The sequence below is a fragment of the Helicoverpa zea genome, chromosome 5, assembly GCF_022581195.2.
Source record: "Helicoverpa zea isolate HzStark_Cry1AcR chromosome 5, ilHelZeax1.1, whole genome shotgun sequence".
In the NCBI taxonomy this organism is placed as follows: Eukaryota; Metazoa; Arthropoda; class Insecta; order Lepidoptera; family Noctuidae; genus Helicoverpa; species Helicoverpa zea.
In genome coordinates, this window is record NC_061456.1 from 7375453 (window position 1) to 7402544 (window position 27092).

The 27092-nt window shown below is 37.0% G+C and overlaps 6 protein-coding genes across 6 annotated transcripts in view; 3 read left to right on the plus strand and 3 right to left on the minus strand.

Moving 5' to 3' along the window:
• Window positions 1–15184, plus strand: part of LOC124630719 — a 31193-nt gene extending 16009 nt beyond the window's left edge. Inside the window, exons 3-5 of the mRNA XM_047164698.1 lie at window positions 12582–12747; window positions 13096–13217; window positions 13295–15184. Coding sequence (XP_047020654.1) covers window positions 12582–12747; window positions 13096–13217; window positions 13295–14050 — 1044 coding nt within the window. The 3' untranslated portion in view covers window positions 14051–15184. The remainder of the gene's footprint in view (window positions 1–12581; window positions 12748–13095; window positions 13218–13294) is intronic.
• Window positions 8464–8999, minus strand: LOC124630720 (flexible cuticle protein 12-like). Its single transcript, XM_047164699.1, has 2 exons — window positions 8991–8999; window positions 8464–8901 (listed from the first exon to the last, which is right to left on the minus strand). The coding sequence occupies exons 1-2, from the start codon at window positions 8997–8999 to the stop codon at window positions 8464–8466; spliced, it is 447 nt and encodes a 148-aa protein (XP_047020655.1).
• A 285-nt stretch (window positions 15185–15469) lies between the features above and the next one.
• LOC124630710 lies at window positions 15470–17310 on the plus strand. Its single transcript, XM_047164690.1, has one exon. It carries the CDS (start codon window positions 15508–15510, stop codon window positions 17308–17310), a length of 1803 nt encoding a protein of 600 aa, XP_047020646.1. The 5' UTR covers window positions 15470–15507.
• Window positions 17311–19490: 2180 nt separating this feature from the next.
• LOC124630784 (protein starmaker-like) lies at window positions 19491–20444 on the minus strand. Its single transcript, XM_047164783.1, has one exon. It carries the CDS (start codon window positions 20442–20444, stop codon window positions 19491–19493), a length of 954 nt encoding a protein of 317 aa, XP_047020739.1.
• Window positions 20445–21181: 737 nt separating this feature from the next.
• LOC124630665 (endocuticle structural glycoprotein SgAbd-3-like) lies at window positions 21182–22054 on the minus strand. Its single transcript, XM_047164629.1, has 2 exons — window positions 22036–22054; window positions 21182–21599 (listed from the first exon to the last, which is right to left on the minus strand). Exons 1-2 carry the CDS (start codon window positions 22052–22054, stop codon window positions 21217–21219), a joined length of 402 nt encoding a protein of 133 aa, XP_047020585.1. The 3' UTR covers window positions 21182–21216.
• A 75-nt stretch (window positions 22055–22129) lies between these two features.
• Window positions 22130–27092, plus strand: LOC124630666 (titin-like). The gene is made up of 3 exons (XM_047164630.1): window positions 22130–22159; window positions 22436–25532; window positions 26022–27092. The coding sequence occupies exons 1-3, from the start codon at window positions 22130–22132 to the stop codon at window positions 27080–27082; spliced, it is 4188 nt and encodes a 1395-aa protein (XP_047020586.1). The 3' UTR covers window positions 27083–27092.

A 27092-nucleotide genomic window follows, 5' to 3' on the forward strand; every position in this document is an offset into this window, starting at 1 on the left:
AGGCAAACAAAAAGCAATCGAGCAACTGTTAACGTTTGAACAAGTTAGGGACCCACAAAGAATGCAGGCAAGGTCGCCTTCGTGTCAAACTTCTATTCACTTGGTTCGCATACCTCTGAGCTTACACATAAGATTAATGAAAGATCATTATCATAGGAAATATGCGCTAAATTAAAACGTATAAGGCAACATTAAATACTTAAACAAGTTTTTGAAGGCACAAAATAAATTCGCACTAGTCTTATTTTTCTAAGAATATCTTAGCATTCTCAGCCTCTTGCTACTTTGGGCTAAAATAATCTCAATGTAATTTATAGGACCACAAAAAAAAATTAGAGGTCAACGCCTTCCAAGCTGTTAATAACTTTTTTATATTCAATCAAATGAAGCATTTCATTTGCAAACTTTTGTATTTATTAGGACAGAAAACCATGTTTTTTATTAGCGGTGAAGTCAAGGTTTTAGTTAAGTGGGCAGTGGTCACATTGCACATCGGCGCGCACGCAACTTCAAGAACTCGCATTACAGTGTTTATAACACTAATTACGTTTGTACCATGCTAAACGCGATGTAGACACTATTCACGTAACGTATATTAAAGACCTGTTAAAACTAAATTTGTGGTTAAATTACCTATATAGAGTTTTACTTGGACCTACATATATACACCGCACAGTGTGCTAGATAATTTCAAGTCACAAAAAAGGAAAATTAGCTATCACCCCATCAAAATTTTCCTTTAACACATCTCTTTAGACCATTTAAATGATAAGAACAAGACAAATAATAACAAAATTGCGTCGTTCATTCTCAGAGCGCAAACACCTAGTCAAGGAGACCGCACAATAGATTATCGCAAGGTCTTCGCCAAAAGTACCCACGTTCAATCAAATAAGCGTACTACATGACAGTTGCAATTTATTCGCGCCCACAGATGCTTATAATATGCCGACAGACTATGAAAAATTCCATGTGCGCACATGAAAAAACAGCTGAGGCTAAACCTTTAAAATAGGACCACAATACAATGGTAAATATTTTTAAAAAATCAGGTATATTTTACAAATTATTTTACAGGAAAGAACTGAAAGCACATGTATTATGACACACCTACTTATAACTAACACGAATACAAAGAAAGATCAATCTTATCTTGTGCTACTGTGATAAATCTGCAATGAATACAATAAGATCTTCGTGTTCTAAGGATTAAGAACTCACCAAAAATGGGTCAAATTACCACATGCTTAGGTATAGCTAAGATCCTGGGCCGCGCTATACATATTGTGCCTAAATTCTATGATACTCATAGCTCCCTAATGAAAGTAGGTATTAAACACAAATGTTATTTTATAATTTACAAATGCCAATTACTTATAGTTAATTTTCTCTATTTTGCCGATAAATTAATATTTTTAATAGTTTCTGCTCAGTTAGCCACTGACGTGGTTTATGAAGATAAAAAAAGAAAAACTTTAAAGAAAAACGTCTTTTAAAGAAAAACGTCAAAATCAATCAAGAATATTTCCCAATTACTGCTTAAATACCAAATATAAAATAACCTCATGTAGGTAATGAACTTTGAAAAAACTGAGATGTGTGTTAAAATATCCATTTTATGATTTTGTAACGTGGCCTGACATTTAACGTGATATAAAATACTAGCTTCCGCCAGCGGCTTCGCCCGCGTGGTGTGTTGATTAAAAGTAGCCTATGTGTTAATCCAGGGTATCACCTATCTACATACCAAATTTCAATCAAATCGGTCCAGCCGTTTTTGGGTGATTGAATAACAAACATACATTCTCACAAACTTTCACGTTTATAATATTAGTAGGATTATACATCTAAAAGGAACTTTTAAAATTGATCGTTAACTTCAAATTCGTTTGTTAAATTCATGACTAAAACTGAATTAAAAAGCCTAATTGGTCACAACAAAAAACTCTAAGCTATCTTACAAAAACTACTCTAGAAATAGAATTGTTTGTTAATAATAGGCACGTATTCCTTTATATCCCTTATATATCCCTTTGTCACATATGTTTTCCACAGCTGTTGTGAACAACCATAGTTAAATAATATAATATAGCATGTTTGTAATCGATACCTTGTAATATTATAATACGCGATAACAATGCTATCTATGGGAATACAACACATAAACATTTACATCGGTAATTATTATCCGCATACATAAAACAACAATGCACAATATTAAGTTTCTGAAACAGATATAAAAGCAAACAGACCATACGGCAGTATGTGAAATATTCATATCTGGAACAATAAAAAACAATGTTATCAGTGGTACAGGTCACTACTTGAATAAACAATATAAATAAAGCCTTGTTCACAAAATTCAGTCATCTAACACTCAAGGCTTAATTCACAAGTGTGAACATTGCTCAATGTCACTAGGGACGTAATGATTACGGCACGTTGCACGCTGGTCGTCAAGACAAATCGCATGCATATATCATTACGCGTAAACCACAGTGTGACTTCCTATTGTAGAATTAAGTTGTAAAACCGTGCGCGTTTTTGTCTACAGCAACAAATAAGAAGTTTTGGGGTCGAGGTCGCAGCTTAATTCTTAAACCACGTACGTATTATGTTGATTACTAACTAATTTTGCAGTTGATTAGGCTTGAACAGACCGGCCCTTCCAAATGTGTTATTTACATAAGAAACAAAACTACAGAAGAATTTTGCTTTATACCAAGGCCCTATGACTAACAATAACGGAGCTAAGAAGCGTGAAATAATACTACCATCTGTCATACAGCAACAGAATGAGCAAACGATACGTTATTTGGATATTAAGGACTTGGAGTTAGTACCTACTTAACAGGAAAATATCAAAGAATTAGATCATTTATTGGTATTAATATTCGTAAAAACCCGCAAACAGTTTCACGGAACTGAACTTGTATCAAAAACAAGCTCACGGATTTCCATGAAAAACAAGGCGCTAGAAGGATAATCTACTTCAGTGAATTCCGAACTAGTCCCTACTATTTAAAAATTGGATAATTGGACCAGACTTAAATAATACAATTAGCAGACACTGGAGGTAGAAGAACTATAAATAACTAGCACTAATTAGACGTTTCGTAAATTGTAAAGACGGTAATTCAATAACTACTTATTTTTAATGAGAAAAACATAATAATTTTGTACATTCCTGTAAATTTCAAAATAGAGACCTAGATAGAGCGTTCATGACTTACATTTAGTTTACTATCTTAATGCGTGATCAGTATACCGTAAGCTATGGTTTCCAAAATGTGTTACACCATTAAGTGCACCGTTTGAAATCATTTGTCATTGGAGTCAATAAAAGCCGAAACCACACGGGTTGCTCCACCAGCCATTTGATTTATTAACCAACAGTGCGATGTAGATTGCAATCTCGTGGTACTGTTGGTAAATTGTACCTCTGTAGCCTTATATGTACCGTAGTGCAGTGTAATTGATGGAGCAAGGAACTATGGCTTGATCACGATATCTTGTAAGTGTGTCAATTGGCTTAATTATGCAAAAACCCAATTTCATGGTGATTTTAAACGACATCCTAATACGGTTGTACGAAAAAGGCTAGGAAATTACGAAATTTAATAAGCTAAATAGGTATATGTGATTTGGCATTCACGTAGACACTTATCAAATTATGTACCATTCGAGCAAACGAGTTTCATCTACGTCTCAATAAAATAATGTCATAAGAGCAAATCTAGCTACAGATAGCTAGCACTTGCAAGAAAGTTGTCGTTCAGCAATATGACATCATTCATTTTATGACGCACGGCAATAAAAGTTTTAACTGTAGCTTATTAAATCCATCGTTTTGTTCGTGTACAATAACACTGTAAAATACAATCAGCGTAACTGGGTGAAAGTGGTCAGCTTGGTACAGCCAAGCTCTGTCTTGTTGCCCTTACACGTCCTGATTCCGCAACCTGTCTTCTAGTCACACCGTAAACAATAAACAGAATGGATTATATAATCACATTTGTATAATTAGTGAGACGGCTCCGTATATCGTTTGACAGTCATACCATTTCAAACTTTACGTCTAGTCAAGTAACATTGTTATGCTCGTGTAAACGTGAGCATACATAATAGTGGTAGGAGAAAGGTGGGAAACACAAAAATAATCAGCGTAATATAAGTTGGCTCATTGCCACATTGTTGAATGAAATTATGCCATTAATATAAATTAGACTAAAGTTGTAACCATCAGAATATTAAAGCATGGGAATTTGCGTAGTTGCGTTCTACGTCATCTCTCGATATCAAAACAAAAGTTAAATAACAATGGCAATCTTATGGTTGTTACTAATTGTTGGTATTATTATGGAAAGTTATCTTAATTGTAAATCTGTTCACAGACATAGTACCTTGATTAAGATAAATGAAAGAAAAGTTGTTATATATTTTGTTAACTAATCGACTTCATTAAAATATTAGTAGGTCCAAGTTGAAATTGTGTTCGATTGCCCATTCATCTAGATAGAGTTTTTTATCCAGGGTGCGTGAAAAATAGAGTCATGAGCAAAAATAAATGGATAAGAATGGATGAAGAAAAAAAGAACTCGATTCATAAACCTTTTAACGTTTTTAACTGCATTTTGCCACAACTCGTGTGGTATTTAAATGTTATTTCAACACGCTATTCCTACCATTAATCGGTCATTCGCCCTAATATCGAAATTAAATTAGAGCTGAATATTGACAAACAAGTTTTAATAGACTGATTTAATAGGTCTGATTTCAATATAACATTTTGAATTAGGTACTAATAGATTCCTCAAATAAGATTTAACTTGACGAGAAAAACCGACCAGATCCATACTACTTACTTCCTTAAAAATCTGATCTGAATTATAAGCGGATCCAACCTACAAAACTACCATCTCTAAGTCGGTCACCAAACGATACCAATTAAACAACGATGACTCACTTGGATAAACTAGACTAAAACTAATCAAGCAGGTAGTTAGAATTCAAGGCGCCTACTCGAGATTTTGTTTGTGTACCGGCGCAGGATTACAATTAGAAAGTACATAATATTTCAGTACATGCCGAAGTGTCCCGGTAGGTTGTGCAATAGGCACATTGTGTAACAACGATGCAATATATGCTAATGTGACTTCCGAACGGACATGTCAATTTGGTTAGCGTACAACTCTTGCGCATGCCATCAAACGCGGATCTGTCGCATTTGAGAAAAGTATTGCATCCTCTCAATATATGTTAATTTTTTTTCTGATTTTATGTAACAATATGTAATAGGTTTGTTTCGATGCATGTTAATGGTCAATGGTAATTTTAATTTGATTTTACTTTCCATTACCACCTACTTTAATTTACCTCCGGTATATCCATATACATGCACTCAATAAATCAAAATTACGTTCCTAAATAAGAAAAAAAACTCGTTAAAAGTAGGTCAAGAAAATAAATCGGTATTCTGGTGCATATATCTGGTATCCAATTACATATTATTTATAGACATCGAAGTACAAGTTTTTGCGCTCATTATATAAAATTGTTGAGGTGCGGAACCAGAAATTAGCAAATTGGAACGAAATAAACGATACATGTGCGCGTGAGGGCCGCGCCGTAACACGCTTACTTAATACCTAGATAGATTACTTCGTAAGAATTCAACACAGAATTACCTATAGCAAACCACTCAATAAATATTCAAGTACTGCGTTTATTGAATACTTTATAAAAATAAATCGAAAAATAAATGTTTGGTATGTTCACGTGGAATAAATTAATGTATCAATAAGTTTTTAATGGCTAAATGGTTATATTTCTCGTGGCACGTTAGTTATAGTAAATTGTGAACAACTTAAAATATTTCAGAACATACTTGGACACAAAATCCCACGCACCAATTTTCGTTCGAAAATCCACATTTTTTATGAATGTAAAATTGTATAAATTCAAACGTATACAGAATTTATATTAGGAATTCTACGAGTATTCTACAACAAATCCAGATGGAAAATCTATCTTGTAAAATTAACATGTGCTAGTAAAACAGATAGATTAGTAATTTTATATACTTAAACTCTGGGAAATAAAAGATACACTCAGTCAGACAATGAGAAGTTAAATTATTCTTAAACTTATTTAATTGTTACAAAATATTTTTATTCAACTGATATATCTCCGAAGCTTACAACTTAATCGATACTTAAATTCCTTGCTGCAAAAGGTATCCAAATATCAAAAACGATTCAAAATTAATGCTTAAACCATTTTTTGTCTGGTCCACATCACCGGTAGCTACCTGCACAGCGACCGCATCAATCAAGCGCAATTTATCTATCGCACATGATAATGAACAGTAAAGCTGCTCAAACGCAGTACACACGCCATCACGTTGTCATGTGATTACGTCATCAACTTTCGTCGCGTGAGAACCTTCGCGCATTGTGGCTGGCGAGTCGCTCGCGCATCACTTTCATTGTTTATACGGAACTCCGCGCACGAAACGGATGGATAGACGTGCGGAAGATGTAACGCGCATGCTCACCCACTTTTAATAACATGTGTAATATAACTAACGTAACGTGATACACTTTAATAAGATCCGATGACGATAACTAACCAATTATCTATGCAGAAATTAATATGTATCAATTTAAAATCTGCAAATGAAAGTTTCTTTCAAACGAGTATAGCATTACAAATTCAACTGCCATTTACAAATTGCATTTAGACACTTGCAAGTCGTCTCAACAACCTCGTCTAATTGCAATAACCACAGCACCCACAGACGCGTCTTTTCTCAAGCTTGTCTAAATTCTAAACATGATTATTTGCTCAATTTAAATTCAGACATCCGACAGCACTGCATGCAAAACTCGATTCTGTATGCAACATTATTACTCGCTTTACAGGAAACCCTTATTTTAAATCTAGAATGCGGGATTAAAGCTGCGTTCGTTCATATGCAGTACTTGCAGCAATACGTTACAGTTATAATAAGCATTAGCAGTATACGGTAAGGAATGCGTATGCACTGGCGACTGAGCGGCGTCCGCAGTCACATCGCCGCGACAAACGCATTGCACACATGCGGCTTTAATGGCCAGTGTCTAATGACTCTTTTAACAACGCATATACTTTCAAACTTAATGCAAACTTCCTGCAGTAAACTTCTTTACAGCTTTTCCGAATAATAAAACCCATTGTGTTCAAAGAAGTCAGTTCCTTTCATCAGTTCCTAAACATTTGTTTAATGGTAATGTGTTTACTCCAAATCCATGACTGATTCCCACAACTAAACAACATCAAACATGCATTTCCGACTCTAACCGCAAACCTTCGTTGGTGCTAAAACGGAAAATATTCTAATTTACGGATTGAATAATATTTTACAGCCTACTTAAAAATCAGTAGCAAATTGTAGCAATACATACCATTAACAGCATCACACAAATTTATACAAACCCACTAACCTAGATGATGTAGAGTTTAGCAATCATAATGAGGAAAAAATGAAACTAGTCAAATGAGCCTATCAATGTGGTAAAGAAAATGTATTTTATCCAAGTTTCTAATGACCACGACACACCCACTCACTACGTCATCCAATGTTGCTTATTAGGACTAAAATCTACTTTGTAGGCGACTAATGAAGGTCTTATAAGGAATGTACATTACCCATGATTAGCAAGGTTGCCAGTATTTCGTTGAATGCGGATTTGCACGCCCTAAGAACCCACGCGACGCCTTTGGCGACACCCACGAATTGTACGGTCACCACCGTCGACCAGATACGCAAGAACCTCAGCATGCACTAGTACGCCTTCAGCTCAATTACATGTGGATAAATAACTTGTCTCCCACACACTAATACCACTGTAAGCAGGCTGATCTCATATCTCGTATATCTGTCGCAAGTAATTATTCTATTGATTGATATTTTAATTGTAAATTGATAACCATGAATGTCTTAAATGTGCACAAAAACCTACAGCAAAAAATTACTATTGCGGAAGTCTATAATTATTGTAATCCATCTATCTGTTTTTTTATTCTGTAACGAATTCATATCATGGTCTTTCAAGCTTGACAGTGTGTTAAAAGAGAAAAATTTTGGTAGTCGTAAACATAACAATCAAAATTCAGTTCATAGCAAGGGTCCATAGAACATTGTAATCGCTAAGGTGACCCTAACAGAATTTGTACGTTAGGCCACGCCGAGTGGGCGTTCGATCCAGGCGCCGCTGACGCCAACACAGTCGGGCTATAATTCCAGTATTTTTATGACCATTTATAGTAGTAGGCCAAATTCGAGGTAGTGATTCAGTGGACATAACGTCACCCTGAGGATATGACAAAGCGTAAAGCGTAACTATATACCTAGGCAATTGCCTAGGTATATAGTTAATGAAAATAAGTTATTCTTTTCACGTTTTTCACTTTAATTTACAATTACAAATTGATGAATTCAATGGGCTTAGCTACAATTTTAACGGGTTCAGGGGCAACAATTGGTACAGCAGTAGGGACGGGTTCAACAGCAGGAACGGGTTCAGGGGTCACAGAGACTGGGAGGTGGTTGCCTTCAACGTGTGTGCCGTCAAGACCAGCGGTGTACTTGGTGACGTATGTCTTGCCGTCATCACCGATGTATGAGACCTCGCCCTCGGTGATCATGACGTAGCCCGTACCATCGTGGGAAGGCACAAGGCGGCCACGCTCTGACACCACGGTTCCTTCAGCCGTCACGTACCGGAGAGCGAACTGACCGAACTCATCGTGAACCTCCTCGTGCTCCAAGGCTGGTAGCCTCCGACGGGCTTCGAGAGCTGCATCAGGACCGGATGGTGCGGCCAATGCCACGGCGAAGAGGGATACGGTTACCACAAACTGTAAACATAGAAATAAAACAACAATAAATATCGACGAATGCAAGTCAATATCTTGCCAAAACAATCAGTTAATCAAGAAATACTTACGAATTTCATGTTGAAAGAAATTGTTTTGTAGTTGTAGGAAATGAGGGGATACGGTGTGTATTGCTCAAATCGCAAACTGATACCATTTCTCCAAAAAGCAAGTGGTTATATACTTGACTTAATTAGTTTTTGCAAATGAGTACTAGGAAGAGTAATTGATGAACCTGTACAGAGGATCGTTAGTAATGAGAGTACTTACATTTGGCTAATTACAACAGTAATGTAGTAACTTGTTCAATTATTAAGTACCGGATTATATTATGATTGGAATTGCCTCATAATACTTATATGCATATTACCACGTTGTCGTAGAAGGCAATTATGTAACGTTTGAAGTTTACCGCTGATTATGTGCTTACTTATTTTATACTTGAATATACCATTTTAACTACTTTGTCAATAGGTTAGTTAGTTGCACGTTTTAAATGTTAATTTCTTAATTGTAATTCAGAAAAGTTTCAAAGGTGTGTTATTTAATACGAAGTTATGAGCTGTTTTAACTTGTATGTCACACCTGACAAATTGTAATTCCGTGTACTTCAACATATGATTTGTCCTCGAATATAATGGACGTATATATAACCACCTATCTGTATGTATTCAGGTAGGTACAGAGTACTCGTTGTTCTGACAAAATAAAAATAAAGCCTTTCCTAGAAAAATCTGTAGACAAGCAACGTCAATTTTTCACGCCAGATGTTTTTCATACCTTTGTAAACAGTTAATGTCGTACCAAATTTGAATTCACAATTCCTTATTGTAATCTTTTAGATTCGTTGCATACCTTTTTTGTGATTTGTATAATTATAATGTGTCAGTACAACATTTACATATAACAATAACACGGCAACATAATTAACTACGAGATGACGTCAAAATGATGCACCTATTGTAAAGAGATAACTAAATTATTTTAATGTATCCGGGTACTCATCAAAATTAATTATTTTCTAATAAAAAATAGTTTTTGTGTGTTTCGGTTTCCTGATTTCCTGAAACCGCAGTCATATTCAAGAATGGAACAAAAAATTGATTCTTTAAATAAAAATCGGAATATGTAGTTAACTTTATGTTATCTGATTTTCATGTAGATGTACCTAGTGACGTCATTGGAATATACAATGAGAATTGCAAAGATCTTCTTGAGAAAATCTGTACCTATTCTCTAATATTTATTTATTTCAAGTATCGGGGAAGACCCACGGTCAGCTGTAGGCTGATTGTAATCAAACAATTAATAATAACTGGGTATTGAATAATAAAACAGATTTGATTTAAATGATACATCAATAATAATCAAGATTTAATCGCTCGGTCTTTATAGGCGGCCTGATTATGAAAAAAAAGAAGGCTATGTCTAAAATAAAACCAGTTGCAATTACATCTATAGGTAACATAATGCCAAGGATCTAAGAGCTTTTTTTCAATGTCTGTCATAAACGTTTCGTCACAATTTGTAACATTTATCAACATTCACCTCTGAGCTGCAGGGCTCAATAAAACGTTACACCTAAGGTCTTATTCAAGGTGATATGATTCATTGCCATAAACGTGGCCGAAACTGAGTACCCTCAATCAAAATAATATTTAAATCATAGACATCGGTCAGACACTTTGACATGCAAAACAAATAAGTAATTACAACAATAGTTACAAAGAATTTAGGCGGAAACTTCCAACAATTACTTTGAAACAAATAAGAACATACGTGAATTAGTTTTTATTGTACAATGTGTTATTTAGTCATGCATGTTAACGTTTCCGCGTAGGTCCTTAGTTCCCCACCCACGTATGTCCCGAGGTTGTTGCGGTAGGCACCACAAGTAGGCAAGCACCAACACATTGATATTCCATGACACCATCCGTGAGTAAGGCTGACATGGTTAGTCCTTCTAACGTCGGACTTGGACATTTCCTTATAAGGAAGATGTCACACCCAACATGAACATACGATGCGCCATCACCATGTCTCATTTTACTTGCATTATCTACTGATTTCTTTGAATATTAAAATTAAAAGTTATGTGGTAACGTGACAATGGCTGAGTCTTGAGTATGCTTCTGGTCGAAAGGCAGGATATTTAAATTCTACTTAATTTATAAGCAACGATCAGGAGTTTTACTATTCAAAATCGCGAAGACATCAGAAATAAACAAGATGTAAAACAATTGCCCGAAGTGGCGACGGTTGAAACGGTTGCCAGTATTTGACTTTCATTGTATTTTTTCCATATTAATGGTAGGATCGTATAATTTTGTTGCTTCATCTCGACCTTCGGGGCTGAGTTAACATCTATTGTTTAACAAATTACTGATTCCGTCTCTAATTCGTGGCAGAGCTATTGTCTGTCAGTTGCCCGATTTTACGGGTAGTGCACATCGCGAGAGGAGTCACATGTCTACCTAACTAGGAAAACATCGCGTGCTGAATATAAACATTGTTACATCTTATTAGTCACGCCTAATTACAGCTCATGGTTCACACCCAACGCGAAAAGGCCCTGTAAGAAAATCTTAAATGAAACCTTTTATTTTATTTTCAGGAAACTTCAGATTTTCCTCAGCAGAGTTACTACTCTGCCGTTGAAAACCTCTTGACTAATTATAGTGCTCGTAATTATTATAGTTGGGTTTCCTGTATAGTAACTATGATTTTTTTTCACTAACACGTTTTTACTTATGAAACAGATCTAACTTTTTTCGAAGTCGCGTACTTAATGCACAAGGCAGGGGCAGTCGTTATAAATCCGAGACCTACTATCCCAACTAGGACAGTGCACTAGGCCACAGAATTCACAGCTGATGTGTGATAATGCTCAATTACGTGTACAAAAGATAATAACGCAATAACATTAATCAAGTTTATTCAAGCGGTCCTTGACACCACTTAATAAACAGCTATTACCAACAATCCCTAATCCCACGCTCGTCTAACCCGCGATTGAAACTATAGACTACCTAATCAGTAATCAACTACTGCAGACCTTGTCTTAACCCACAATAAGCAACACTATATTGTTATTATAATGCATAGACTAGAGTAAGCTACTTATAATAAAGACAATAGATAAGTATAGGTTTCATACGGGGAAAAAGCATGGACAACATACGTTTGACTCAGTGGCTATTTTACTGAAACAATAAGATTGGTATTTCCAGCACTGATTTATCTTAAATTCTTGAGTATAAGCAAAGCTGCATATAGATCATCTCTTAGGTATGAGTTATACTTCGAACTTGTAATATTTTGACAAGGTTATGTTCGCATATGTCCAGGAAAATATATCAGAGGTCACATAAGTCCATTATAATAAAATCGCTCGTTATGAGTCATGAAAATCTTTAAATTTATTAGTCATCTTTCTTATTTTCGTTGAGCACTGAATTCTTACGTTTAAAATAAATATGTATGCAACTGAAACATTACAAAAATAATATACTTACTGCACAATGTTGTAAAAAAAATTGTGCTTAATTATTTTGTTTGTCCTAGATATTTATTTAATGCAATACTGCAAGACCGTGTTAATGTTAGATGAAATCTAGACTTTTATATAAGAGTGTGCAATATAAAGTGTGTTCATTTTACAGGTGTGTGCGTATGGTGTGCTGGCCGCATTAGACGGCTACAGTCCACAGCAAGACCCAGACCAGTTCCACATACAAACTGATGATGATGACGAACGTTACTTCTTGTACCAGACACACAACGGCCAATATCGTAAGGAGAGAAGGCTCAAAGATGGATCTGTCGTCGGTAAGTAAGAATTTTAAATGACAAAACATGTATAGGCACTTGATTAATTATGAATTTCAAGTTCGCAGTAAATATAGAGCACAGCAAACTTGTATAGGATTTCCATTGTCTATATTAAAATGTTGTCGGCCTACACATAGTTTGTAGTTCATTGTCCCAACGCTACAAGTTCTTGTAGGCGGCATTTACAATAGCAAAGACTTGATAAGGTATAAAGACACCCAAAAAAATGTTTTAGTTCGTTAAAAACAAAAAAAAACTTGTCAGGCCATGTTTATACGAAACTGTTTTCAGCAACACAGTCTAAAAGGTATTGCTAAGATAATATTTGTAATGCTTAATTTACAGGTACAACCGGCTGGGTAGGAGCAGATGGTTACTTGCGTCTCCAGGATTACATAGCTGACAACCAAGGCTACAGGATTTACAAATCCAAAACGGTTTATGTTGGACAAAACCGACCAATTGGAGTACGTACAACAATCATTCCTCTTTTGATATGTTCCTTGTTTTCTAAATACTCAACGCTATTTTTTATTTATTTCAGGAATCCTTGCAAATAGCCAAGACTGCCCCGACAGATTCTGGCTATGGGATCACACCGGCACCAGCGCCTGCAGTACACCGCAATCGTGGACCCCCGCGGTACACCACATCCACTGCAGCTCCACCGCCGTCCTCCTCATACGGCCCACCGAGTTCTTACCCTCACGAAGTATCAGTAACCCCTGCGCCCCCAACATACCCACATCCAACGTCCACACCACAGGTGTACGTGTCACCTAACTCTATCGACTCGTCTACTACAACTTACGACTTCAGACCCACAGTGACTCCGATCACAGCTAGTGAAGCTACAACGACGCGCAGTCCGTATGACTACGATTCGTCCAACACTAACACGCTTGATGATGAGTATCACGCCAGCGACAGCCAACGCTATGATGTGTATAATCCTAATTCGTACAGACACGCCGACGCCTGGCTGAGGCGACAGCAACAACTTCAACAGCAACAACAAGCAGGAGTTAAAATTGGCGATGGCTACACTCCTCAGTTCTCGACGTATGACGGTACAGCGTTCAGGAGAAACGGATTCCGCTACTACCTCCCAAAGCAGTACCATGAAGAAGAGGGAGGCGACACCAACGAGCGGACTGGAAGTTTCGGTTATGTAGACCCGTTCGGTATTCGTCGAGTGATATACTACAATACTGCGCCTGGTGAAGGCTTCCAAATACGCAAAAACAATAGGTATGTGGGTCACGATGCGACCCCCTATGACCCTAGACCCGTGAATTGACGTAGCAAATGTGTGTACATACATGTGAGAATTTGAAGTTACCTAATTATTTATTTATCAGTATTGTTAGTTCCCATGAACTATTTATGTAATAAAGGAGACAAAACGATTAAATCGAACGATGCGAACAAGTCTTAGCCATTAAATTGATAAATGTAAGTAAGTGTTATTGTACGACAAAAGAGTTTGGGTCATAAAATACTTAAGTCAATTAACTGAAATGATTTTTGTTTGTGACTGTTAATTTCACATACAAAAATCTTTATTTCTTATTTTTCAGTGCCATTGTACTAAATGTAAGTACAGTATACCGGTAATAAATTATATGCTATTGTAAACATCATAATAGTTATCCTATGCCTATAATATATGTTTAAACTTAACTGTAACAAAATATGGTTGACACATTACATGAATATCGTGAAACTGTGACGTTACGTTGTGTTATTTACATCAACATATTGAATATTATGTAAAATTAAATAATACAAAAAATACCGTTAATTTATTTGAAATTATCATCAAAGAAGGACAACCACTGGTCATTATGTCTAAAAACGTTGTAAGGTCTTTGAACTCATCTTGATTGTCATCTAAATGGATTTCCTTGCAAATGGACGGCGTAGGCGCAGCTTTAAGACTAAATGATTCTGGTATAACCTTTTAAAGTATGTAACTTCAATATATCAGTAACGAGGATCAAGAGCAGTAATTTCACGGAACACAACTATGTAGTCACTAAACATATATTTTTTAACTTCACCCTAAAACGATTTATATAGTTTATTTATGTAAACAAATAAATCAGTTATTCTACGTACTCTTTCATAAATAAATATACTAAGCCGGGTGCATGTTATTAAATGTTATTGCGAATAATTTGTCATTTTTAAGAATATTTTTTTCAAACAATGACAACTTGTTGCAATGACTAGAGATAGTGCTGTGGGTAATAATTTAAATTTGTTATTTGTAATAAAATTATTTGTGTGTAATCGAAATTCTTAACTTAATGCCTTCTGTTTTTAATACTGTACTTTCTTTTAATTATTATGTAAAATTGCACAGCATGTATTTATACTAATTTTATTGTTTTAATTTAAGTACGAACCTACATAAATAATTTGTTAACAACGTCTTGTTTTATTTCACAATTACTCAATTTAATTTAAGTTTGGAAAGTAGCAGTAACTAGTATGACTAGACTACGTCAGACACATTGCACAACCATGCACTATGCAGTTTTACTAACGACCCAGGTGTATTGCGACATGTCCACTCAATCCTGTTTCTGTAATTAAAGATTTTCTATATATAAAAGTGAACCACTTCCATATTTAATAGGTCAGTGTCATTTCATTGAGGTAAGCTCATTATTTATTCCGACATTATAGTAGATATCTTGTGTTATTGTACTGTGGTAATTAACATATTTTTTTCGTTTCAGAAACGTTGAAATGCTTGTGAAATCAATATGCATTCTCTTTATAACGCAATGCTTAGCAAAAGACTTGGCTCAAAATCCACATGTAATATTACATGAAAATCAACTATCAAATTCTGAGCCTTCCAATGTTCCCGCGGACTACTTCGATAGCATGAACTTGCCAAGCCCTGATTACAAATTCAGTTACCTTTATGAACAAAAGAGAAAAGATGAAGAGCCTCAAGTTGAGCAAAGAGACGAAGAAATTGGTAAGTACATGAACATCCAACAACCAACAACAACGCCTACAACGACAACAGAGCTGCAGCAAGACGTTAATATACCTAATGGGCAAGAAAAAAACCAGGATGTGAATGGCCAATTGAAAACTTCCATGAAGGTGCTAGATAATCACCATCGTAAGGAAATAGAAGAAGTAGCCTCAACCTTGCCACCGATGCCACCAGTACCAAAATTACGCAGCAACCAAAGCCCGCATTTCCCGCCCAGTTATTGGGATTATTTGAATCATCATCGATCAGCTATCCTAACAAATCACATTCACCGTCACCAATCTCCGCCTGGTACACTAAAATGGAACAAATCTCCAAGCAATGACGGTTCTGATTTAACTGGCCTCCATTTTCCGACTCATGAATGGAACCCATCACATATCAGACATCCTGGTCTTCATGAAGTACATATCTCGCCCATAACGTCGAAAGCTCCTGTTATGGAATTGTCGACTGAATCCAAACTTCATTTATCTACTCATGATTCGAAATCTGGTCATAGGCACCATGAAGTAAAGACATCGCCTATTACATCTACAATTTCAATTGAGGAATCTTCTACTCCAAGTGGACATCATTTATTGGCACATGACACGAAACCTACTCATATGAGGCACTCTGGTCACCATGATGTAAATAAATCACGTTCAGCATCCGAAAATCCAGTTGATCAAGCTCCTGCTTCAACTGTATCTTCAGTAGTATCCATACATGACTCAGAATCTAATCAGTTGAAGCACCCTAGTCGTCATCATCATGTCCATGATTTACCCACAACAACTGAAGCAGTTGATGCTGAAGTATCTACTATCTCAAGTAAAGATCATTCATCGGCTCATGAATCACCTAATCATCAGGAAGTACATATCTCGAACTCAACGCCCGGAATCCCGGTTGAAGAAGCTTCTGGTAAAATTGGCCACCATTCATTATCTCATGGACCACATAATTTAAAACATAGTATTCATCACGAGATACCACAAACATTGCCCGCAACGCCAGAAACTATAGCTAAAGAATTTGCCGCAAAATTCGGAACTCGTTTAACAAATCATACGTCGGTACTTCACCACGAGATACAACAAAAATTGACCACAACGCCTGAAGATGCAGTAGCTGAAGAATTCGCCGCAAAATTCGGAACGCGTCATCACTTAAATCATCATATTCATCATGAGGCACACACGTCAGCCACAACCGCTGAAACAATTACAGAATCTTCTGCTACTAAAACTCTTCACACAAATCATGACTCGAAACTTGCTTCAATGCCATCACAGCACGTACCACCATTACGTAGACAGAATGGCCATGTTAAAGTCAATAAAATAATTAAAAAGGTGAAAAAGAGTCCGTCAACAGGTCACAACTCTCGACCTGTAAATAGAGGTAGCTACAAATTTAGGTTGGACGACGTTAATGATATGCATTCAACACCCATTCGACGCATCAAAACGCCTAAAACCACGCAACGAACGTATAACTCTCCGCCACCACCGGTACCTACTCTCTCACCATGGTACGACGGGTACGGAAAATGAAATAATTTTTGTTCTGAAAATAAAAAGTATCGGCTCATATTTATTGTGTTTTTTTTTTAATTTTTTATCTTTCATGCTGCGAACGTCGGCCAAATATTATTTAACATCAAATTAAAAGCAGATTTCAAGATAAATGCAGATTGACATAAATTGACGAATTTTATTTCTAACCTGATGTCAATCCTATTTAATAAGTAACAAATTTTATTTTATAATATTTACATTAATTTAAAAAATTAAAAATAAACTTATATATACAACTTAAAACTAATACATTGCATCAAAAAATTGCTCCTCATCGCTGTCACTGGGTAATGTACCCAGAAGGCTGGCAGCATTGCCACGTTGGATGGCAATGCTCAACCTCTGTGCGAAATAAAAGCCAGCCCTTGGGTCACGAGAAGTGTCAACAAGGCGCTTAGAAATTTCCTTCGCAAGCGTGTGAGCACTCGGACCCCACGGCCCGAGAGTTTCAACCCCAAACGGCTCAAACATGTAATTTCCGATAAGACTACTATATTTGCGCCGTTTGAGGTCCTCTGCTTGTGAAGCGGCGGAGCCAACACAACACGCAGTTCTAGGAAGATGGGATAGCGCAAGAGTGTCGACGCAGGTCGCGTCCCACACTAAAGTCCTACCCATCTTCCACGGAAATAGCGACATGCCGTCTGGTCTCTTGCCATCGTCGCGTGCCAAACCATTTGGTTCAAGTACGGCTGGCACGCCGACGGCAACAAGAGCCCGACGGATCACGTCGTTGATATTCGCATGTCGTGGTATGCGGCCCGCACTCCGACTGCACGACAGGCCGTGGTGACCGAGGCTGTTGACAGCTTCCCCGCAGTGGCAGCGGTGAGGAGTGCAGCACGAAGCACCCAGACGCAGGCAGACAGCGAGTCTGAAAGTGGTGTCGTCAAACATGGTGCCTATGTTTGCCGACGGAAATGCGTGAAGCCAAAGACCTGACTCCCATTCACCCACAGCCAGTAGGCGTGCTCGCTCCGCAGAAGTAATGAACGTGTCAATGAGATTTTTCCGTATTACTCTGCAGAGCGGCTCATCCCACTGTCTCTGGGAGGATGGGTTGGCGGGTAGATCGGTATTCGGGCATGTGACTTTCCAGGCATTAATAGCCTCCGCCAGGCATGGCACCTCAAAATTGATCAGTGTAATAGGTAGGATTTTCCTGATCAATTTGTCAGTGCCATGGACGGAGGAAATAAATGCCGGTAAACTAATACTGGAAATTTTGCGGACGCCAAGCCCTCCCATACGGATGGGAAGTGTAGCTTGAGACCAAGCTTTGTCGTCCAAGGCCACATTTAAAATTGATGAAAGTGTATGTCGAATTATTTTATCAATTTGATCCAAAAGGTTGATGTGCTTCCATAAATGAGAAGCACGCAAGATGTAGGTTAATTTGGGGCCAAAGCAGCAGTATCGTAGGATGGTGATGGCTGAATGTATATTAATTTTGAATAACCTTTCCGAAATATCATTGAAATTTTGAATTTTGTTCTCAATAAAATCCGAAAATGACTCTTCCAGTACTGGTGACCCCAGGAGGCAAAGAGAACTTTTGTCTATTATTTTTATGCCATCGGCTACTACGTTAAAATTTTGGAGTGTCGTATTCACTTTAATAAGTGAATACATTTTGCACCCAAATAACTAATCACTACATATAGTATAAAACAAAGTCGCTTTTTCTGTCCCTATGTCCCCGTGTCCCTTTGTACATTTAACATCATTTAAGTCTTCAAAACTACGCAACCGATTTTCACGCGGTTCTCTTAGTGATTATGCAGAAGGTTTTTATGTATGTATGTATCCGGTGCGAAGTCAGAGCGGGTCGCTAGGAAAAAGAATAAAAGATCGTGTTGTAGAGAGTTAGGATTGCAAAAGTGGAATTATAGGTACTGATTAAATAACCAGAACAGTTTTAATATTTAATCTTGTAAGATATAATAATAACTAAATTTAAAAAAAATAAATGTTTCTTTATTAAAATATATAAAGTACACGTAAATATTTAGGTTGGTTGTATTGTAGCTACAATTTGTTCTGCTGAGGAGTTTATTGATCCACTTCTTCAGTAAGACATACATATTTCAAATTATTATTCCAGTTATAGAAATGGAAATCCTAATATGATAGCATGATCTTCAATTATCTTGGTCTTAGGATAGATCCTTGATGATGTATATAGGTTCTTCATTAATATAATCCTTTTCGGACCGAAGTTTCGGCTTAAGGAAGGAGGGCCACGAAATATTAGGGAAATGGAAATTGGAGAATATTTGCGAAATGAATGATGAAAGCGATGGCCTCTTGATGAATTCAACTAGAACAGGTCCGTCTTCACTCGAATCTAAGTCAATTTTTTCGTCTTTCTTTTTTTCTTCTTTGTCTTTAGATTCTTTTGAATCACACTTTTCTTTAGAATCTTTGGCTTTTTCTTGAGATTCCTTGGGTTCCCATTTTTCTTTTGAATCTTTTGATTTTTCTTGAGAGTCCTTAGCATCCCAATTTTCTTTGGAATCTTTATATTCCTTAGAATCCTTGAGTTTTTCTTGTGATTCCTTGGGTTCCCATTTTTCTTTTGAGTCTTTGAGTTTTTCTTGAGATTCCTTAGGTTCCCACTTTTCTTTGGAATCCTTGTATTCTTTAGAATCTTTGGATTTCTCTTGAGATTCCTTAGCTTCAGACTTTTCTTTAGAATCTTTGTATTCCTTAGAATCTTTGAGATTCTCTTTAGATTCTTGGGGTTTCCAGTGTTCTTTAGAATCTTTGTATTCTTGTGACATTTCCTTAGAGTCCTTAGGTTTCCATTGTTCTTTAGAATCTTTGTCTTTCTCTTTAGATTCCTTTGGTTCCTCCTCAATTACTTTAAAATCATCGTCGGGTTTATATTCATATTCCGATTTATCTTTCTCTTTTTTAGGTTGCTCTGCGGATTCCAATGACTTTTCAGCTTTTGGGCTTTGATCGAGAACAGCTAATTCATCACTGCTCTTACCTTCTGACTTAAGAGCAGGTGGGGGCGGAAGAGCTGGTAAGTTAGTATGGAGCTTTTCTGGTGCTGGCAAAGCCAAGGCCACTGTCACTAGACACAAAACTCCGAGGAGATACATCTGTAATCAAAAGATCTCTTTACATGTGGATTTTCGATTTAATCGTCCTTTCTATCTTTATTAATTTGGCACTTAATTTCAACACATATGATTAAATAGATAAAAAGACCTTACGTCTTAAAAAATTAAAGAGGCAGATTATTATTTCGAGTGCTTCATTTTCCTCACACAATAAAAAAATCCGAGATGTCTTTGGATGAAAAAATATCACAAGTTCACAACTTACCGTGACTCGATGATCCCGTAATACTATTTGGAAGACGCGATGAATCTTATATATATCAAATTGATAACCTATTAATGGTTTATATCATTGTTAATGCATTAAAATCATCTTAGAAAGATCAAAATAATTTGTGGTCAGTATAATCAATGTAAATTAATAACAGTAATAAGAAGATTGGAAACGTTATGTAGAAATTTCCACAATGTGACAATAATGTAATGCGACTTACTTAGTAGTCACCCAATAAACCTTTGTCTTGAACCTACTTTAATGACTAGATTTCGTGTTTTTATGTGACAGTATTTTTCATACCTAGGTATTGTGCGTTAGGCATAACTTGATGAGATGGGTATCGATGGTGGTGAAATAGATATAGGCTAAATGGGAAGTATTTATAGAAAGTAACAACTTGTATACTTATACGTAGCAGATAATATTCCTTTCTCTTATATATTTAGAGAGATATGCAGTATGATGTAAGGATATTGAAATTAAATAAAAGTAAGTAAAATATTTTTTTATCGTTTACTCATATTCACTGTTAAATTATTGCGATTCCGGCTCAGGCACTTTAGGCGCAACGGGTAAATGATTGCCCTCAGCATGGTATCCATCAATACCTGCGGTGTACTTGGTGACATAAGTCTTGCCATCATCATCAATGTAGGAAACCTCTCCTTCAACGATCATGACGTAGTCAGTGCCATCAGGGGTAGGCACGAGACGGCCGCGCTCAGAAACCACTGTTCCTTCAGGTGTCACGTACCGGAGAGCAAACTGACCGAACTGATCATGGATTTCTTCATGCTCCAAAGCCGGCAGCGTCCGCATCGGATGTTCCTTCAGGGGCACAGCCAAGACTGTTGAGAGGATGCAAGCAGCGAGGAATACTACGAACTGTGGAAGATAAATAACATAGTTGTAAAATACTTCACATGATTATAATTAAAGTATAAAGATTATACTAGAATTATTTTTGTTTTATGATAGTCGCTCTTTTTTTCTAGATTTACCTAAACTCAAACTTATAACTCACCTTGTTCATGATGAAATTGAAGTTATTGTTTGAGTTGCTTTTGAGATGAAGCGGTTGTAAGTTATGATGATATTTTTGAACTACAAAGCATTTAAATATAACAAAGTTTCGCAATTGCACATTTTCTCTAATGGTCGATACTTGTCTATAATTACCTACTTTCGGAACTATGGAGTTTTTACATTTGATGGGAAATATTTTAATTAGATCAATCACAAATTGGTGATTACTTATACCAGTATGTACATTAACTAATTATAGTTAATACTAATTATTAATTTTGCAACATATATAATGCGTGCACAATACTTTGAGGTCACTTCAGTTACATCTTTGGCAGACAAACATGGTAAGTTCAATATATCATTTTATCACATATTTTTTTTATGATTTTGTGACTATTATGTTAAATTGCAAAATTAAATGGCCGTTACAAAGTGCTCATACAGGCTTGTAATAAACATTCTAAATTAGAAACCTATCTACATAAGCCGGAAGTACCAAATTGCTTTAACTAAATAAAAGTACCTAAACAATGATGTGCACGTATGTTTAAAGATGTAGGGCATCTTACGTTAAGTAGCATCTATCGTATATATGAACTTTTGTTGCACTTGTTAAAATTCATAATACTGTTTCTTATTACTGTTTTCATAAAATCAATCATAGGTTTCTATTGCACCTTTACTGTTTTTGTTGTAATTAAAATATTATTGTATTTTTTTTCAGGGTACATCTACATTTCTCTTTGTTCTAGTTGGTAATTTTATATTTGGAACTGCAATATCAGGCACTATCGACTATGAACCTAAATCAATTCAAATTACCGTCAACGAAAATTTTAATACACAGCCAGGACATGGCACCCAAGAAAATGGCCATTTTCTACATCAAGGTGCAAACTTTTACTTCAAACCACAGTTGAACATTCGGCCCAATTTTATCCCATCTCACATTGAAGCTTTGATATCACTGTTAAAGAACCAGCCTTGTTCAAAAGATAAATTAATAGAAATTTTGAAACCGTTTATTAACGCTCCGAGTCAAAATAAACCAGGATTAGAAGTGATACCGGACGCTCCGTTATTACCACCTCTGGCCCTTGCGGATATTCCTTCCGCAGTTGGCGATGAAGAAGATAAATTAGACCAACAAGTAATTTTAGAAGAGCCCACAGTTCCAGAAATAAGCTCCAAACCTGATATAACAGTTATTAATAGTAATCCCAGGCCCATCACTGCCGAATTTTCAGACATACCAGAAGCTCCAGTATTACCACCTATGGTATTTAATAATTTACCTGCCGCTATTGGAGAAGAGATCAAATTGGAAGAACAGTTGATTTCAGGCAAGCCCGGCAGCGTGTTTCTTGAACCTAAACCTATCAATGCCGAACTTCCTTTAATGCCAGAAGCTCCAGTATTACCACCGCTAGTACTTGACAAGATTCCTTTGACTTTTGAAGAAGAAGCCAAATTGGAAAATCAACAAATTTCAGAAGAGGACAACAAAGGGTATTCTACAATTTCAGTACAGCCTCTCCTGCCGGAGCCTAAACCCGTTACTCCGGAATTCTCTGTAGTTCCAGAAGCGCCGGAATTACCACCACTGGTACTCACTAATGTTGATTCGGCTTTTGGAGAAGAAATTAAATTAGAAGAACAGTTACTTTCAGAAAGGCCTACAGGGATGTTCCCTGAAATTCCAGAAATATCCGCAAAACCAGAAATAACATTAATGAACACTGAGCCTAAGCCCGTCGCTGCGGATTTTTCAGCCATCCCAGAAGCTCCGGTATTACCACCACTGGCATTTGATAAGATTCCAGTATTTACTACAGAAGAACAATTGATTTCAGAAGAGCCCAATGGAGTGTACCCTACAATTTCAGTACTTCCTTCTCAGCCAAAACCTGTTGTTATTCAAACTAAACCATTCAGTCCAGAATTCACAATCATCCCAGAAGCTCCGGTACTACCTCCACTTGTAATCACTAATATACCTTCCACTGTTAGTGAAGAGAGCAAATGGGAAGAACAGGTATTTTCACAAGAGCCCACAGGTGTGTTCCCCCAAATTCCAGAAATACTCGCTAAACCAGAGATAACAGTTATTAACACTGAGCCAAGACCCGTTACTGCAGAGTTTTCAGACATCCCAGAAGCCCCGGTATTACCACCTCTCGCATTCGATAAGATTTCATTCGGTAGTACAGTGGAACAAAAATTAGACGAACAATCGATGCAAGGAGAGCCCACTGGTATGTATCCCACTCTACCAGAAACGCACATCAGACCAGAGATATTTGATACTGAAAGTAAACCAATTAACCAGGAACTACCAATAATCCCAGAAGCTCCCGTATTACCACCTCTAGAACTTAATAGCATTCCTTCCGCTATTGGAGAAGAAATCAAGATGGAAAAACAAGTAATTTCTGGCCTGCCCTCAGGTGCGTACCCCAGCATTCCAGAAATTATCGCCAAACCAGAGATAACAGTTATTAACACTGAGCCAAGACCCGTCACTGCAGAGTTTTCAGACATCCCAGAAGCACCGGTACTACCACCTCTAGCATTCGATAAGATTTCGTTCGGTAATACAGTGGAACAAAAATTAGAAGAACAATCGATGCAAGGAGAGCCCACTGGTATGTACCCTACTCTACCAGAAATGATCATCAAACCAGAGGTTGCGGTATTTGATACTGAAAGTAAACCAATTAAGCAAGAACTCCCAATAATCCCGGAAGCTCCGATATTACCACCTCTGGAACTTAATAACATTCCTTCCGCTATTGGGGAAGAAATCAAATTGGAAGAACAATTAATTTTAGGCGAGCCTGCAAGTGTATACCCCAGCATTCCAGAAATTCTCGCCAAACCAGAGATAACAGTTATTAACACTGAAAATAAGAAAATTTTCCCGGAATTATCAATAATCCCCGAAGCACCTGTTTTACCACCACTGGTTCTTGCTGATATTCCTTCTGCTTTTGCAGAAGAAATTAAATCAGATAAACAGTTAATTTCACAAGGGCCCACTTATATGTCTCCTGAAATTCCAGAATTACTCGCACAACCAGAGATCACAGCTGTCAACACTGAGTCTAAGCCCATCACTGCAGAATTTGCAGGCATCCCGGAAGCCCCGGTATTACCACCTCTGGAACTTAATAACATTCCTTCCGTTATTGGAGGAGAAATCAAGATGGAAGAACAAGTAATTTCTGGCCAGCCCTCAGGTGCGTACCCCAGCTTACCAGGAATTCTCACCAAACCAGAGATAACAGTTATAAACACTGAAAATAAGCCAATCTTCTCGGAATTACCAGTAATCCTTGAAGCACCTGTTTTACCACCACTGGGTCTTGCTCATATTCCTTCTGCTTTTGAAAAAGAAATTAAATCAGATGAACAGTTCATTTCACAAGGGCCCACATACATGTCTCCTGAAATTCCAGAATTACTCGCACAACCAGAGATAACAATTATCAACACTGAGTCTAAGCCCATCACTGCAGAGTTTTCAGGCATCCCAGAAGGCCCGGTATTACCACCTCTTGCATTCGACAAGATTTCATTCGGTAATACAGTGGAACAAAAATTAGAAGAACAATCGATGCAAAGAGAACCTTCTGGTGTGTACCCCACGCTTCCAGGAATGCTAATCAAACCTGAGATTACGGTTTTTGATACTGAAAGTAAACAAATTAACCAGGAATTTCCAGTAATCCCAGAAGCTCCCGTATTACCACCTCTGGTACTTAATAACATTCCTTCCGCTATTGGAGAAGAAATCAAGTTGGAAGAACAAGTAATTCCAGGTGAGAACAAAGGTGTTTATCCTAGCATTGCAGAGATTCTTGCCAAACCAGAGATAACAATTATTAACACTGAGAGCAAACCGAGCTCTATGGAATTTACAAAAATCCCAAAACCACCAGTTTTACCGCCATTGGCTTTCACCGATGTTCCTTCTATGTTAGGAGATGAAATTAAATTTGAAGAGCATGTAATGTCACAAAAACCTACAGGTGTGTTTCCCAATATACCTGAAATACTCTCCGGACCTGGAGCTATTGAAGAAGAGATCAAAGAGGAACATTTGATGTCAAAAGAGCCTGCAGGTGTATTTCCTGAAATCCCCGAATTACCAGCCAAACCCGAGATAGTTACAACTTACATTGAGCCTGAAGCTGTCACTGCAGAATTTTCAGCTATCCCAGAAGCTCCAGTATTACCACCTCTGACATTTAATAACATTCCTGCCGCCATTGGAGAAGAAATCAAATTGGACGAACAACTAATTACAGCCGTGTCTGCAGATGATCATCCTACGATTCCGGAAGTTCCTAGTGTACCCGAGCCGATTGCTACTGACAGTGAGCCTAAACCCTTAATTTCGGAATTACCAATACTTCCACAAGCTCCGGTATTGCCACCTCTGTCATTTAATAACATTCCTGCCGTTATTGGAGAAGAAATCAAATTGGATGAACAACTAATCACAGAAGTGCCTACTGACGAGCATCCTACAAATCCTGAAGTATCTGTTGTATCCGAGCCGATTACTATTGACAATGAGCCTAAGCCCTTAATTTCGGAATTATCAATAATCCCAGAAGCACCGGTATTAGCATCACTTGAACAAGAAGAAAAGAAATTTGATGATGCGCTTACATTAGGGGAGTACACAGACATGTCTTCTAATCCGGAAGTTCTAGTCAACAATGAAGAGCTGGTTGAAAGTCCAGATGCAATTATGATTCCAGGACCATCTTCATTTTTATGGAACAACGGGCAATCCGACTTGAGGTCAGTAGATTTAGAAGAAACAATTAAATTTGAGAAATCAATTCAAGAAATGAAATATTCTGCGCCAGAAGAAACAGAACGTGTAAGATTGGAGTCAGCTCCTTTAGTATTAGAAAAGCTAAAAAAAGTTTATTCTATCAAAACACCCCAATTTTCCGACTCATTTGTGCTGAAAGAAGTTTCCAGACCAAATCTTTATAACTTGGGACGCGATATTGTTGTCAAAAAGACACCAATCTCTGAAATTATTTTGAAACCAGGGTCACGACAGGGGTTATTCAGTTTTGCACCCTTTATTTCTCCGTTCTCTCAACGTTTACAAAAGAAAAAAGTAATAATTCCTAAATCAGCTTCTCTTCAGCATTTCTTAGTAAAGAAACATCCATTTTCATTGCCCATAGTCCCGTCGCCAAAACTTAAACTTCAGGCAAATAGGCTTCCATTTGACAAGAAGAATCAATTCCTGTTTTCTACATCTTGTGCACAAAATATTGTAAAAGAACGCATTGCTCCAAATATGTTCATTAACAAGTTAAGGAAATATTTTAATTTCAAGTGAAACCAGTCAA